General features: G+C 43.6%; 1 protein-coding gene across 1 annotated transcript; it reads left to right on the forward strand.

Annotated features, from left to right (window-relative positions):
• The first annotated feature begins 5,412 nt into the window (after nt 1-5,412).
• Nucleotides 5,413-6,355, forward strand: C3H11orf98 (chromosome 3 C11orf98 homolog). Its single transcript, XM_058294919.1, has one exon. The coding sequence runs from the start codon at nt 5,432-5,434 to the stop codon at nt 5,801-5,803; it is 372 nt and encodes a 123-aa protein (XP_058150902.1). The 5' UTR covers nt 5,413-5,431; the 3' UTR covers nt 5,804-6,355.
• The last annotated feature ends 7,636 nt before the right edge of the window (nt 6,356-13,991 follow it).

Consider the following 13,991-nt stretch of genomic DNA (forward strand, 5'->3'; position numbering starts at 1 on the left):
CCTGGGCAGGCTGTACTTTCTTTTGCGCTGGGCGGCTCTCCTTACGGGGCGCACTCCTTGCGCGTGGGGCTCCCCTACGTGGGGACACCCCTGCGTGGCAGGGCACTCCTTGCGCGCATCAGTGCTGTGCATGGGCCAGCTCCACACGGGTCAAGGAGGCCCGGGGTTTGAACCGCGGACCTCCCATGTGGTGAATGGATGCCCTAACCACTGGGCCAAGTCCGCTTCCCATTCTGAAATATTTTTAACTAATGATGAAAGAAAATCCTCAAAATATTACTATTAATCAAAGTATCTTACATTTGGTGTATTTTACCCCCAAACCAGCCTATTATTACTATTATTATTATTATATCATTTATACATGAACATACACAATAAGTGTAGAGTAAAAGTTGTGAACTTACAAAGCAAACATGCAAAACATCATACAGGGGTCCCATACATCAACCCTCCACCAACACCTTGCATTGTTGTGAGACGTATGTTACAAATTATGAAAGAATATTGTCAAATTCATACTAGTAACTATAGTCCTTATTTTACATTTGGTGTATTTTCCCCCCAACCCACCCTAGTATTATGTTTTAAATTTATTTTTGTGGGAAGCAGACCTGGCTCAACTGATAGTGTCCACCTACCATATGGAGGGTCCAGGGTTCAATCCCCAGGGCCTCCTGACCCGTGTGGAGCTGGCCCACGCACAGTGCTGATACACACAAGGAGTGCCGTGCCATGCAGGGGTGCCCCCGCGTAGGGGTGCCCACGCACAAGGAGTGCACCCTGTAAAGAGAGCCACCCTGCGTGAAAAAAGTGCAGCCTGCCCAGGAGTGGGACCGCACACATGGAGAGCTGACGCAGCAAGATGACACAACAAAAAGGAGATGCAGTTTCCCAGTGCTGCTGGATAACACAAGCGAACACAGAAGAACACACAGCGATTGGACATGGAGAGCAGACAATGGGGGGGAGGGGGCTAGGGGAGAGAAAGAAATAAAATAAATCTTTAAAAATAAATAAATAAATAAATTTCTGTGACAGAAGTTGTAAACTTACAAAACAATCATGCACATGTGCAGAAACCCATACAACACCCCTCTATCAACACACCACACCATGGCAGAACATTTATTACAGATTATGAAATATCATCAGACTATTACTAGGCCCATAGAGTACATTTGGCACACTTCTTCCATACTCATATTTTCCATATCAACACAGTACATCCTTGGCGTAGATGAACGAATGTTACATTATTACTGTTAACCACAGTGCATCGGTCACTCCAGTTGTATTCTTCTCGTGCTTCTCCACGTTCCTACCACCCTGCTATAGTGATGTGCATCTGCTCTAGCTCACAAAGGACACTCTTGTATCTGTACCATCAACCACAGTTCTCATCCACGTCTGGGTCTATTGTGTTAAGTCCCTAGATGAATCTCTAACATTCAGTTAATTGGCTTTTACATCCCTAGACTACCCTTTTCAGTCACATCCCTATTTGTAAAGCAGTTGTTATTCACTATAATGTTACCATCAACACTATACATTTCCACACTTTTACAACAAAGTTACTTAAAACTTCTACATACATTAAGCATCAGTAGTCCATCTCAGTCCTCCTCTTAACTCCTTTAAGAATCCACCACCTACCACCAGGTCTTGAAGCTATTTTCCCACAATTTCTCCTAGAAGCTTTATGGTTCTCACTTTTATATTTAGGTTTGATCTATTTTGAGTTCATTTTTGTATAAGGTGTGAGATAGGGGTACTTCTTCCTTCTTTTGGCTATGGGTATCCAGTCTCTCAGTACCATTTGTTGAGTGGAATGCTCTGCCCACGCTGGGTGGGTTTGACAGCCTTGTCAAAATCACTTGACCATAGATGTGAGGGTCTGTTTCTGAACCATCAGTTCAGTTCCACTTGTCTATGTGTCTGTCTATGTCGTACCAAACTGTTTTTACCATTGTAGCTAGGTAATATGATTAAAGTCCAGAAGTGAGAGTTCTCCAAATTTGCTTTTCCTTTATAAGATATTTCTGGCTATTCAGGACCCTTTACCCTTCCAAATAAATTTGGTAATAATGTTTTCCATTTATTTAAAAAATGCTGGTGGAATTTTTATCAGAATTGCATTGAATCTGTGTATCAATTTGTGTAGAATTATCTTTTTTTTTAAATATGTACTTTATTTTTCCCCCTTATTTCTCCCTTCTCCCCCCCCCCCCCCCCCCCCCCCGCCGTTGTCTGCTCTCTGTTGTATTCTCATCAGGCGGCTCCGGGAACCAATCCTGGGACTTTCTGGATTTGGGGAGATGTGATCATTCTCATGCTCCACCTCAGCTCCCTAGTTCACTGTGTCTCATACTGTCTCTTCTCTGTGTCTTTCTTTCGTTGTGTTATCTTGTTGCGTCGTCTTACTGCATCAGCTTTCCGTGTGGGCGGCACCACTCCTGCGCGGGGCTGCACCCCTTGCACAGGGGCCACTCCATGTACGGAGGGCACCCCTGTGTAGGGAGACACTCCTTGCATGAGGCAGCACTCCACGTGGGCCAGCTTGCCACACAGGCCAGGAGGCCCTGGGTATCGAACAGTGGGCCTCCTCTATGGTAGGCAGAAGCTCTATCTGTTGAGCCATATCCACTTCCCAGAATTGACATCTTTTTTTTTTTTTTGCTGTCATTTTAATTTTAATAAAATAGATAATTTCATATTACATAGAGAACAAATTCATCCACTCACCATTGATAAAATTTTAGAAATATTTTCTATAAAAAGTTTAGTATTTGATTGGGAATGAATTCATTATGACATTGTTTCTATAGGTACAGCTTTCCCATCCCTACCCCTATTATTATTGAGAAATTTAAAAATACAGAAAAGTACAAAAAATAAGACAAGATATCCATATACCACAATCCAGAATTAACCAGTATCTTGATATATTTACTTGCAGTCTTTTTTGTTTTTAAGAGAAATGGATATTTATATATGAAGTTGCAGTCCCCTTTTACCAATCCTCAACCCACCTCCCATATTCATTCCCTTCCCTCCTCCACTCTTCACAGGCAACCACTACCAAGAGTTTTGTCTGTATCCTCCTAATCCATTTCAGAAACATTTACATACAATATGCATCCATTACCAATATAAACTACTGAATTTTGTGAGAAGTCTATTCAAATTTACAAAAATGTCACTGTACTATATGCATCATTGTGCAACTTGATTTTGCCCTCTCCAAATGATTTGACATCTTTCTCTACTAAAACATGTCTCATTTGTTGCAGTTTCTAGAAACAGTATTCCATCACAAGCATTTTCCATTTTGTTCCTGATGAGCATTTAAGTTGTTTCCAATTTTTGGCTACAACAAATAATGCCACAGTAAATATCCTCCTGGGTATATATTTCCTGAGTATACATACTCAAGAGTAGAACTGCTAGGTATTTTTGGGTTTCAGGAATGCTCTCCTATTCTCAAGATCGTTTAATTATATAGCTTTTTCATATTCCTGTTTTCAATCCCCTTGACTTTTATTTTTGTATGATTTATGCACCTCCAAACTAATTTTAAAATAGTTCCATTATTTCATAATTTCCTGATGTCATTTCTGTCATACTCTAAATCCTAATAAACACATAAGTCTGTTTCTTGGCTCATTTCTGCCGCTCCAATACCTCAAGAGTTACATGCATTATTTTTAGATGTTATCTGGTTTGGTCTCTTGCTTTCTAACACAATTTTTTTTTCTAACATTGGTTAGGATGGCCATATCTATGCTGCTATCAGTGATAGCAGGCATCTGCTTCTTGTTCCCAATTTTAGTGGAAATGCTTCCAAAGGTTCACCATTACCTTTGTGGTTTGCTATAGGTTTTTCATTGATCACAGGATGTTTATCATATGAATGTCCTTCTCTTCAGTATGTAATCTCTGGTGTCCCATAAATTTTTAGCTTTTGTTTCCTTCATTCATGGTTCTTTGCTTCAGAATAATTATCTCTGATGGAAATTTTCCCATTTTCAAAGTATTCATAGGGTTTTCAATGAGTATGAATTTTCTGGTGTCTAATGTGGTGTGACTTCTGGCTGAAAGCTTTCCCACATTCACTACACTGATAAGGCTTCTTACCTGTATGTATTCTCAAATGTAGAGCAAGAGTTGAAAACTGAGAGAAGGCTTTCCCACATTCATTACAACCATAGGGTTTCTCTCCAGTGTGAATGTTTTGATGTTTTATGAGGTACTTCTTCTGGCCAAAAGCTGTGCCACATTCACTACATTTAAAGGGTTTCTCTCCAATATGAATTTTCTCATGCTCAGTAAGGTTTGATTTGCCACTGAAGGTTTTCCCACACTCCTTACATACAAAGGGCTTCTCTCCTGTGTGAGTTCTCTGGTGTCTGATGAGGTTTGACTTCTGAATGAAAGCCTTCCCACAATCCTTACACTCAAATGGTTTCTCACCAGTGTGAATCTTCTGATGGGTAAGAAGGTTTTCCTTCTGGCTAAAGGATTTTCCACATTCATTACATTCAAAAAGCTTCTCTCCAGTATGAGTGTTCTGATGTTTAATGACATACTGCTTTTGGCTGAAGGCTTTTCCACATTCATTACATTCAAAAGGCTTCTCTCTAGTATGAAAATGTTCATGCTCAGTGAGGTTTGATTTGTGGCTGAAGGCTTTCCCACATACTTTACAGGGAAAGGGGTTTCCCCCACTATAAATTCTCTGTTGATTGGGGTTGGACATCTGAATGGAAGCTTTCCCACATTCACAAGGTTTCTTTCCAGTATGAATTTTTTGATGAATGAAGATTTACTTTTGGCTGAAGATTTCTCCACATTTCCTATATTTATAAAGTTTTGCCCCTGTATTACCTTTCAAATGTAGATCAAGAAATGATATTCAAGAGAAAAGTTTATCATAGTCAGTATATTCAAAGGTTTCTGTCCAGCATGAACTTTCTAATGCTCAATGAAGTTTTGTTATATTCACTGATTTCTCTCCAGTATGAATTTTCTTCTGTTCAACAAGATGGGTCATCTCGCAAAAGGCATATCAATATTCCTTAGAAGCACAGGCCTTCTCTCCGGCATGACATCTACATTTAATGAATTAGGACATGAATGAAAGAAACTTCCTGAAATTCAGTAAATTCTTAGGGTTTCTCTCCAATATGAATGCTTTAGTATCAGTGGGGTTCAAATTTTTTTAATGGAGGGCATTTCCACAATGACTATACTTTACAGGGGGTAACCTGTGGCAGAAGGATTTAACTAATTACTTTGATGATTCCTTCCCATACAGTTTCCCTCATAATGAAGTAAGTCTAAATTGTATTTCAAATTTTTTCTAGGTGAGTTCAAGGAGGTGTTGCCTTAAGGAAAAAAGTTCTGCCAGCGCGGGCGTCGCGGCGCAGCCATGGGGGCTCCCGGAGGCAAGGTCAACCGGCCTCGCACGGAGCTGAAGAAGAAGCTGTTCAAGCGACGGCGGGTTTTGAACCGGGAGCGGCGGCGGAGGCACCGGGTGGTCGGAGCTGTGATAGACGAAGGCTTGATCACGAGGCACCACCTCAAGAAGCGGGCGTCCAGTGCTCGTGCCAACATTACTCTGTCCGGGAAGAAGCGCAGGAAACTCCTCCAGCAGATCCGGCTCGCCCAGAAAGAGAAAGCAGCCATGGAAGTGGAAGCTCCGCCAAAGCCAGCCAGGACTAGTGAACCACAGCCCAAACACCAAAAGAAGACGAAAGCCCCCCAGGATGTAGACATGGAAGACCTTGAAAATGAGAGCTGAATCTCCCACCCTTTCCACCAAAAGACTCATCTGGAGCCAAGAGGCCCCTGCCAGGGGAGCCCAGGTTTCAGCAGTTATTGGAGAAAACATGGCCCTTTCTGTTGTCCCCAGATTCCTCTTTCATAGGCCTGATGCCCTCCCCTGGAGGGACTTGTTGGGAAGGAAGAGGGTAGCGAAGATTGGAAGTGCTTGGGGGATCTCTAGCAGTCAATTCCATTTGTAAAAAAAAAAAACCTTATAATTCTGATTTAGGTATGTGGGATTAAATGTAGGGATGGGGATGATAGAAAGGTTTGTGGGTGGGAAATAGGACCCACAGAGCTTGCTTGAATAAAGGCAACAAGAATAAAGGCAACCTCTGTGATGGCCCTGTGTTCCTACAGGCAATGCTCCAACTTTCTAGCTCTGACAAAAATATAGATTATTATGGGGATGAAAGAAGAGGTAAGAGTACTGATACCATACTGGCCACTGCCCCTGTGACCTGGCGCAAGTCACTTTGTCTCATCTTCCTATAGTGGAATATGTCTTTAATAAAAGGAAGACCCTTTCCATGTTTGTAAAAAAAAAAAAAAAAAAAAAAAAAAAAAAGTTCTAAGGTCAGATGAAGTATTTTTCCATTTTTTTCACATTCATTGCCTTTTTCCTCAGTCTGTTCTTTGCTGGAGATGATGCAACTTGCATGCCAAGTCGTGTAGCCTCTCTATCTTCTCATTATTTTCTTAGGCTTCTTCTGGACAGACTTTCTTTCCTCTTCTTTGTCCACCATCCGGGGCTTGTCTTCTTAATTCAATGGAGCATCACATACAGTTTGGTCACCTTATAACCTGCTATTGGGAAATGACACAGCACTGGAATGTTAATGCTGGGGACCAAGTACCATCCTAGAACTCAGCCTGATCTAAAGGACGAGGAAGGCGCAGCTTCCAAGGATGCACAAGGAACCAGCCTTTTGCGCCACGTGGACCCCGGGTAGCCAGAATTGACATCTTAATGCTATTTAGTCTTCCAATCTGTGAGGATGGAATGTTCTTCCAATTATTTAGGTCTTTTTTAAAATTTCTTTTAAAAATGAGTTGTTTTCTGAATACAACTGCTTTACATTGTTGGTTAAGTTTATTCTTAAATATTTGCGTATTATCTGTCGTATTTTATTTTCACCACTCTAAACAATTTGTTACTTTTACTGACATAATCTTCACTTCTAGACTCTCTTCCAAGCCTTTCTCTCCTGTCTTTTCTTTTCAGACTGTAGCACACCTTTAGTATTTTCTGCAAAGCTGATTTCTTGGTTACAAACGCTCTCAGTTTCTGTTTATCTGTGAATATTCTAAATTCACCCTCATTTTTGAAAGACAATCTTGCCAGATATGAAATTCTTGGCTGGAAGTTTTCCTCTTAAATATATCATATCACTGTCTTCTTGCCTCCGTGGTTTCTGATGAAAAATCAGCACTTAATCTTTTTTTTTTTTTTTTAAAGATTTATTTATTTATTTAATTCCCCCCCCCTCCCCTGGTTGTCTGTTCTTGGTGTCTATTTGCTGCGTCTTGTTTCTTTGTCCGCTTCTGTTGTTGTCAGCGGCACGGGAAGTGTGGGCGGCGCCATTCCTGGGCAGGCTGCTCTTTCTTTTCACGCTGGGCGGCTTTCCTCATGGGTGCACTCCTTGCGCGTGGGGCTCCCCCACGCGGGGGACACCCTTGCGTGGCACGGCACTCCTTGCACGCATCAGCACTGCGCATGGCCAGCTCCACACGGGTCAAGGAGGCCCGGGGTTTGAACCGCGGACCTCCCATATGGTAGATGGACGCCCTAACCACTGGGCCAAAGTCCATTTCCTCAGCACTTAATCTTATTGGGTATCCCTTATATGTTATGCATTGCTTTTCTGTTGCTGCTCTCAAAATTTTCTCTTTGTATCTGGCACTGGGCTTTCTGATTAGTATGTGTCTTGGAGTTGGTCTATTCAAATTTATTGGACGGGAGTACGTTGTGCTTCTTGGACATGGATATCTATGTCCCTCAGTGGAATTGGGAAATTTTCTACCATTATTTCTTCAAATATTCCTTCTGCATCTTTTTCCTTCTCTTCTCCTGGGACACCATGACATGTATGTTTGCACGTCTCTTGCAGTCATTTAGTTCAATTTTTTCCATTATTTTCTTTATCTGTTCTTTTGTATGTTCACTTTCAGAGGCCATTTCTTCAAGCTCACCCATCCTTTCTTCTGCCTCCTCGAATCTGCTATTATATGATTCCAGGGTATTTTTAATTTCATTTATTGCATTTTTATTTCTATAAGATCTATTTTTCTATGTATGCTTTCAAATTCTTGTTTGTGCTCATCCAAAGTCTTCTCTTTTTCTTTCTTTAAAGATTTATTTTATTTATTTCTCTCCTCCCCCCTCCCCCAACTGTTGTCTGCTCTCTGTGTTCATTTGCTGTGTGTTCTTCTATGTCCACTTGTATTCTCAGCAGCACTGGGAATCTGTGTCTCTTTTTGATTTAGTCATCTTGCTGCGTCAGCTCTCCATGTGTGTGGCGCCACTCCTGGGTGGGCTGCACTTTTCTCATGGGGGGCAGCTCAATGCAGAGTGCACTCCTTGCACATGGGGCTCCCCTACTTGGGGGACACACTTGCATGGCACAGCACTTCTTGTGTGCAGCAGCGCTGCACGTGGGCCAGCTCACCACAAGGGCCAAGAGGCCCTGGGTTTGAACCCTGGACCTCCCATATGGTAGGCGGATGCTCTATCAATTGAGCCACATCCACTTCCCCCAATATCTTCTTAATATCCTTACTCTCTTTAGCCATGTTGTTGAATTTATTAAGGAGATTTGTTTGAACATCTATGATTAGTTGTCTCAAGTACTTTATGTCATCTGGAGGCTTATCACAAGATAAGTCCTTTAACTGGGCCATATCTTCTTGTTTCTTGGTATGGATTGTAATTTTGTTGTTGGTGTCTTGCCTCTAACTTACTAGATATATTTACTTTGAGTGTGGTTTCTGTTTTTAATTTAGGGCTTTTTTGCCCTTTGTCCCCTGCTGGTTGTGTAGTTGGAGTCAAGGATGTAGTTGGTGCTATAAGCTGTGGCAACTCAAGCTGCCCTCATTGCCCCAGGGACTGATGAAATTTCTTCCAACTTTCTCCTTTGCCAGGGCTAGGACAGAGTCACAGCTATGTGTAATAATCCAAGTTGTGGAGGACTAGACTGTAGTTGCCCAGAGAGACTGATGAAGCTTCACACTCCTTTCTCCCCTACCTGGGGCAGAGATGGAGCTGCAGGTCTGGGCAGCAATCGATGCTGTGTTAATCCAAAATGACTGCAGTTGCCCTGGTAGACTTCCAGTTATTCAGTCTGAGCCAACCAAAGTTACCTGCAGCTACCTGGATAGGCTGGTGCAGGGCCCGCCAGCCTCCTCCCTGCTAGAGGTGGGGCAGAAGCCAAGGCTAGGGCTGCAGGCCGAGCTGGGTGAAAGAAGCCAGTCTCTACCATCACTGTGACTTTCAGTCAGCCCAGTTTCCCCTCATGTTGGGGGTGGAGACAAATTGGCAGCTACAGGCCTCTTTCTGACTTTGACAGATTCAGACGTTAGCTGTTCTTAGGCTTATACTTTAGCCAGCCAAATTTACTAATCAATAGCTGAAGTTGGTACCCAACTGTCTCTTCTTCCCCCATTTTTGGGAAAAGGAGCTTCCAATTCCAGCTGTGGAACAGCTCCCGAGGCGGCTTGTGCCTCCAGTGGAGGATGGGCGCCGGCCTCTGGGGCGTGGCGTGCTTATCAATCTTCTCTGCAGATGGGCAGTATCTGCTGTCATTCTTTTGAGGACATTACAGGATCCTCTTCTGGTCTTCGGGAGCCCCCAAACAGGTGCTTTAGGTAACTGAGTAATTGCTAACTGCCCTGCAGCCTGAGCTGACTCTAGGAGCTCCTTACTCTGCTGCCATCCTGCTGGTTGTTAGCTCCTTTCTTTTTATCACTGAATAATATTCTACGGCACTGATGTTCCACAGTTTAAATATCCACTCACCTACTGAAGGACGTCTTGGTTCCCATTTGGGGCTATTATGAATAAAGCTGCAGGATTCTGTATGGACATATGTTTTTGACTCATTTGAGCAAATACCTTGGAGACTGATCACTGAATCATATGGTAAACTTACATTTCTCTCTCTTTTTTTTAAAGATTTATTTTATTTATTTTTCTCCCCTTCCCTCCCCCACCCCGCCCCAGTTGTCTGTTCTCTGTGTCCATTTGCTGTGTGTTCTTCTTTGTCCACTTCTGTTGTTGTCAGCAGCATGAGAATCTGTGTTTCTTTTTGTTGCGTCATCTTGCTACGTCAGCTCTCCATGTGTGCGGCGCCATTCCTGGGCAGGCTGCACTTCCTTTCTCATTTTGCACCGGGCAGCTCTCCTTATGGGGTGCACTCCTTGCATGTGGGTCTTCACTACACGGGGGACACCCCTGTGTGGCACGGCACTCCTTGCGCGCATCAGCACTGCGCATGGGCCAGCTCCACATGGGTCAAGGAGGCCCGGGGTTGGAACTGCAGACCTCCCATGTGGTAGACGGACGCCCTAACCACTGGGCCAAGTCCACTTCCCTACATTTCTCTTTATAAGAAACTGCCAAACTGCCTTTCATAGCGGCTGCACCATTTTGCATTCCCACCAGCACTGAATGAGCTCTTCGAGCTCCACATCCTTGTCAACACTTGGTGTTGTCATGTTTGGGATTTTAGCCATCCTAATAGGTATGTTGTAGGAGCTCATTGTTTTTAATTTGCAATTCCCTAATGACATAAGATGCTAAGCATTTTTTATATGCATATTTGCCGTCTGTATGTCTTCTTTAGTGAGGTGTCTGTTCAGCTCTTTTGCCCATTTTTTAATTGGGGTGTTTGTTTTCTTATTGTCGAGTTTAGTTTATTCCTTTTTAATGCTGAATAGTGTTTCAAGTATGGATATGCCACAATTTGTATATCCATTTACCTCGTAATAGACTTCGGGGTTGCTTCCAGTTTTTTGCTATTACAAATAAGCTGTCTATGAATATTCACGTACAACTCTTTGTGTGGATATATACTTTCTTTTCTCTCAGGTAAATACCTAGGAGGGGACTGGCTGGTTCGTATGAACTTAGCTTGTATCAGCTTGCAAGAACCAACTGTTAAATTAAAACAAAAATAATACTCAAAACTCACTACTTCCTAATTATTTTACTACATTTTACTATTATCTGTGATCTTGAGGTTATTTTTGTCTATTATATCTATGGGATGGAAATACCCTATACTACATATCTTTCCAACACCACATTCAGTTTGGTAGCTTGAAATTAGCAGTGGGGAGATACATTTGTGCCAACTAAACATTTACCAGGCTTGACCCACAGGGGTCTCTGGAGATAATAAATAGATTATGGCACTCCTCAGATGTCCGTAGAATTTTGCTTTGTATTACCCCAACCTTCCCCAAACTGTGAGTTAGCAGATGAAATATTACAATCTTTTACCCAGTTTTCATATCTGAAACAATTCATAGATTCAGAACCTCTAGAGAAGGGAAATACAGGTCCTCTCATGGAGAGATAATGCAGTGCCATATATACTTTAAGAAATTCCCCCGTCCTTCCCCAAAGGGCCTTCAACAAAGATAACCAAGCACTATGGCGAATGTCCAGATTTTTAGGATGGTTGGGTGATAGGCCTGAGAAAACCACGATAACAGGGGTCCTGAAAAATCACTACGGCTCTTTAGGCAGAGTGGAGACTTCTGGGATTCAGGTGAAAAGTAGAGTCCTAGGATAAGCCTACTCACAGTGGTTCCCAAGTGCATTCTTACACACGTGTGCCCCTCAGTAGAATAAGAGTCACCAACAGTACAAAGGGCCCAGAAGAAGCCTCCAAAGTGACTCCTCCTCATGACTCTCTCCAGGATAGTAAAATAGAAGCAGAACTTCATCCAAGGAATAACTGTCAAGATGTAATGGCCCAACCATAGCCTCATTCAAAGCACTGTTTGATGCCTGTAAAAAACAAGACGAATCATGGTGGATGATGCTAGGTGACCATACACTTAAACAAACGTTTTCCCAAAGCAGCTACCCCGTTAAACGTGGTAACTCTACTAGAACAGATCGATCCAGTACCTGGCCCACGGTATGCAATTATTGCTCTGGTGAGTGCATTCTTTTCAACCACCGTCAGTCTGGAAGACCACAATGCAGTTTGCTTTGACAGGTAAGGGGCACAGTACACATCTACTACCGTGTCTCAGGGTTATGGTAATGCTCCTTTTCTTCATAATTCTGTTCTTCATTGCAGTATAGCCCAGGGAGCTTGATAGTCTTGACATTCCTCAGGGCATCTTGGAGGTTCCTTACATTGTTGACAATTGGACCTGGTAAGCAGGAAGTGGTTGCCCTGGAGCGATGTATGCGTAACAGAGCATTAGCTGAAAATCCCACAACCATTCTGGAGACTGTACCTTTTGGTGAAATTTTTAGAGCTTCCGTGGCCTAGCCCATGCAAGACAAGTTCTTGTACCTTGGACTTACTACCATTAAGAAAGTATTAAGGGAAGCAGATGTGGCTCAAGTGATAGAGCTCCCGCCTTCCATATGGGAGGACCTGGGTTCAATCCCTGGGGCCTCCTGGTGAAAAAGAAGACAAAGCATGCCCCCATGGCAAGCCAGTGCCCGCATGAGTGCCCGCATGGTGAGCCAGTGCCCACGCAAGTGCCTGCATGGTGAGCCAGCACCTGCACGAGTGCCTGCACGTGTGCCCACATGATGAGCCAGTGCCCCGTGCAAGTGAGTCATGCAGCAAGATGATAATGCATCAAAAGAGAGACAAAGGGAGAGTCAACGTGAAATGCAGCAGAAACCAGGAACTGAGGTGGCGCAATTGACAGGGAGCCTCTCTCCCCATCAGAGGTCTCCAGGATCAAATCCTGATGAATCTTAGAGGAGAGAAAATGAGAAGAGAAGACAATACAGACAGCAAAAAACAGCAGGACAGGAAGATAGGAAGGGGGTGAAATAAATAAATAAATAAATCTTTTTTTAAAAAGGAAAAAAAGAATTAAGGAATTAAAGCACTTGGTGGGCCTTGCTTGGGAAAACTGTTTCAAGCCCCATATGATATACATCTTTGTGTGGACATATGCTTTCATTTCCCTAAATAAATACCTAGGAGTGGATGGCTTGGTCATACCGTAGTCTAAAGTCTACGAGTTTTAAATGAGAGCCAGAGCAAGAAAGAGCTCTCTGCAGGCTCAGCTGCCATGAGACCTGCCATGCCACCTCAGCCACATGGCCCTGAGACCCCAGGTTGCTAGGGGCACCCACTGTGAATAGAAATGCACTGCGGACTCACAGACAAGCTCAGAAAGGGAGCTGCCGTGCAAATCCCTAGGGTTCCCGAGTAAAGCCTTTTCTTCTGTGGCACTAGCTGCTGGCCATTTGAAAAAATCCCCTGGTACCTTAGAAAGGTTGTTCACTGCACTATGGAATACCAAGTGGCCCCGACTCGAGCGCCCATCCTGAGCTGAGAATTATCCAATCCAACTAGCCACAGGGCTAGCCAAGTACAGGAACAATCCACTGTACGACGGAAAGTACATCCAGGATCAGGCCTGAGAAGGTTTAGAGGCACAAATAAGGTCCACCAAGAAGTGGCCCGGACCACTGTCACACCTGCCCGTTTCAGCTCACACCAGGCCCTTCTAGGGGGACTTCCTGTGACCAGAAGTACAGGAAGGAAAAAAACGAGCTTGGTCTCCCAGAAAGGTCGTCACTGTATATCAGCACTAGCCATGAAAAGATTGCCACCTTTAGCTCCCTCATGTATGAGCCTAAAGGACGGTGGGGAAGGGAAAGCCTCCCTCTGAGCAGAGCCACAAGCAACATATTTGGCCACTTGGTCTGCATGAAGGGAGACATGGTCTGAGGTGCGGCTGGATACGAACACCTGGGCAGTGGCAAATGGCTTGGCCAGGTGGTCAGGTGCCCGGAAGAAGCAAAGTCGGAATATTGGACAAGGGGGTCTAGGGAGAGGCAGGTGGATAGACCTCTAAGGATGGACGTAAAGCCTGCGCCTTTTTGTGCCCACATCAGTGCATAACACAAACCTCAAGAATTGCAAAGGCATTGAACCCCAAGGGCACAGAGCAACTCG

Source organism: Dasypus novemcinctus, chromosome 3, assembly GCF_030445035.2.
Source record: "Dasypus novemcinctus isolate mDasNov1 chromosome 3, mDasNov1.1.hap2, whole genome shotgun sequence".
In the NCBI taxonomy this organism is placed as follows: domain Eukaryota; kingdom Metazoa; phylum Chordata; class Mammalia; order Cingulata; family Dasypodidae; genus Dasypus; species Dasypus novemcinctus.

Excerpts from the sequence above, each read along its gene's own strand:
- C3H11orf98 (XM_058294919.1), top strand. The coding sequence starts at position 5,432 with ATGGGGGCTCCCGGAGGCAAGGTCAACCGGCCTCGCACGGAGCTGAAG.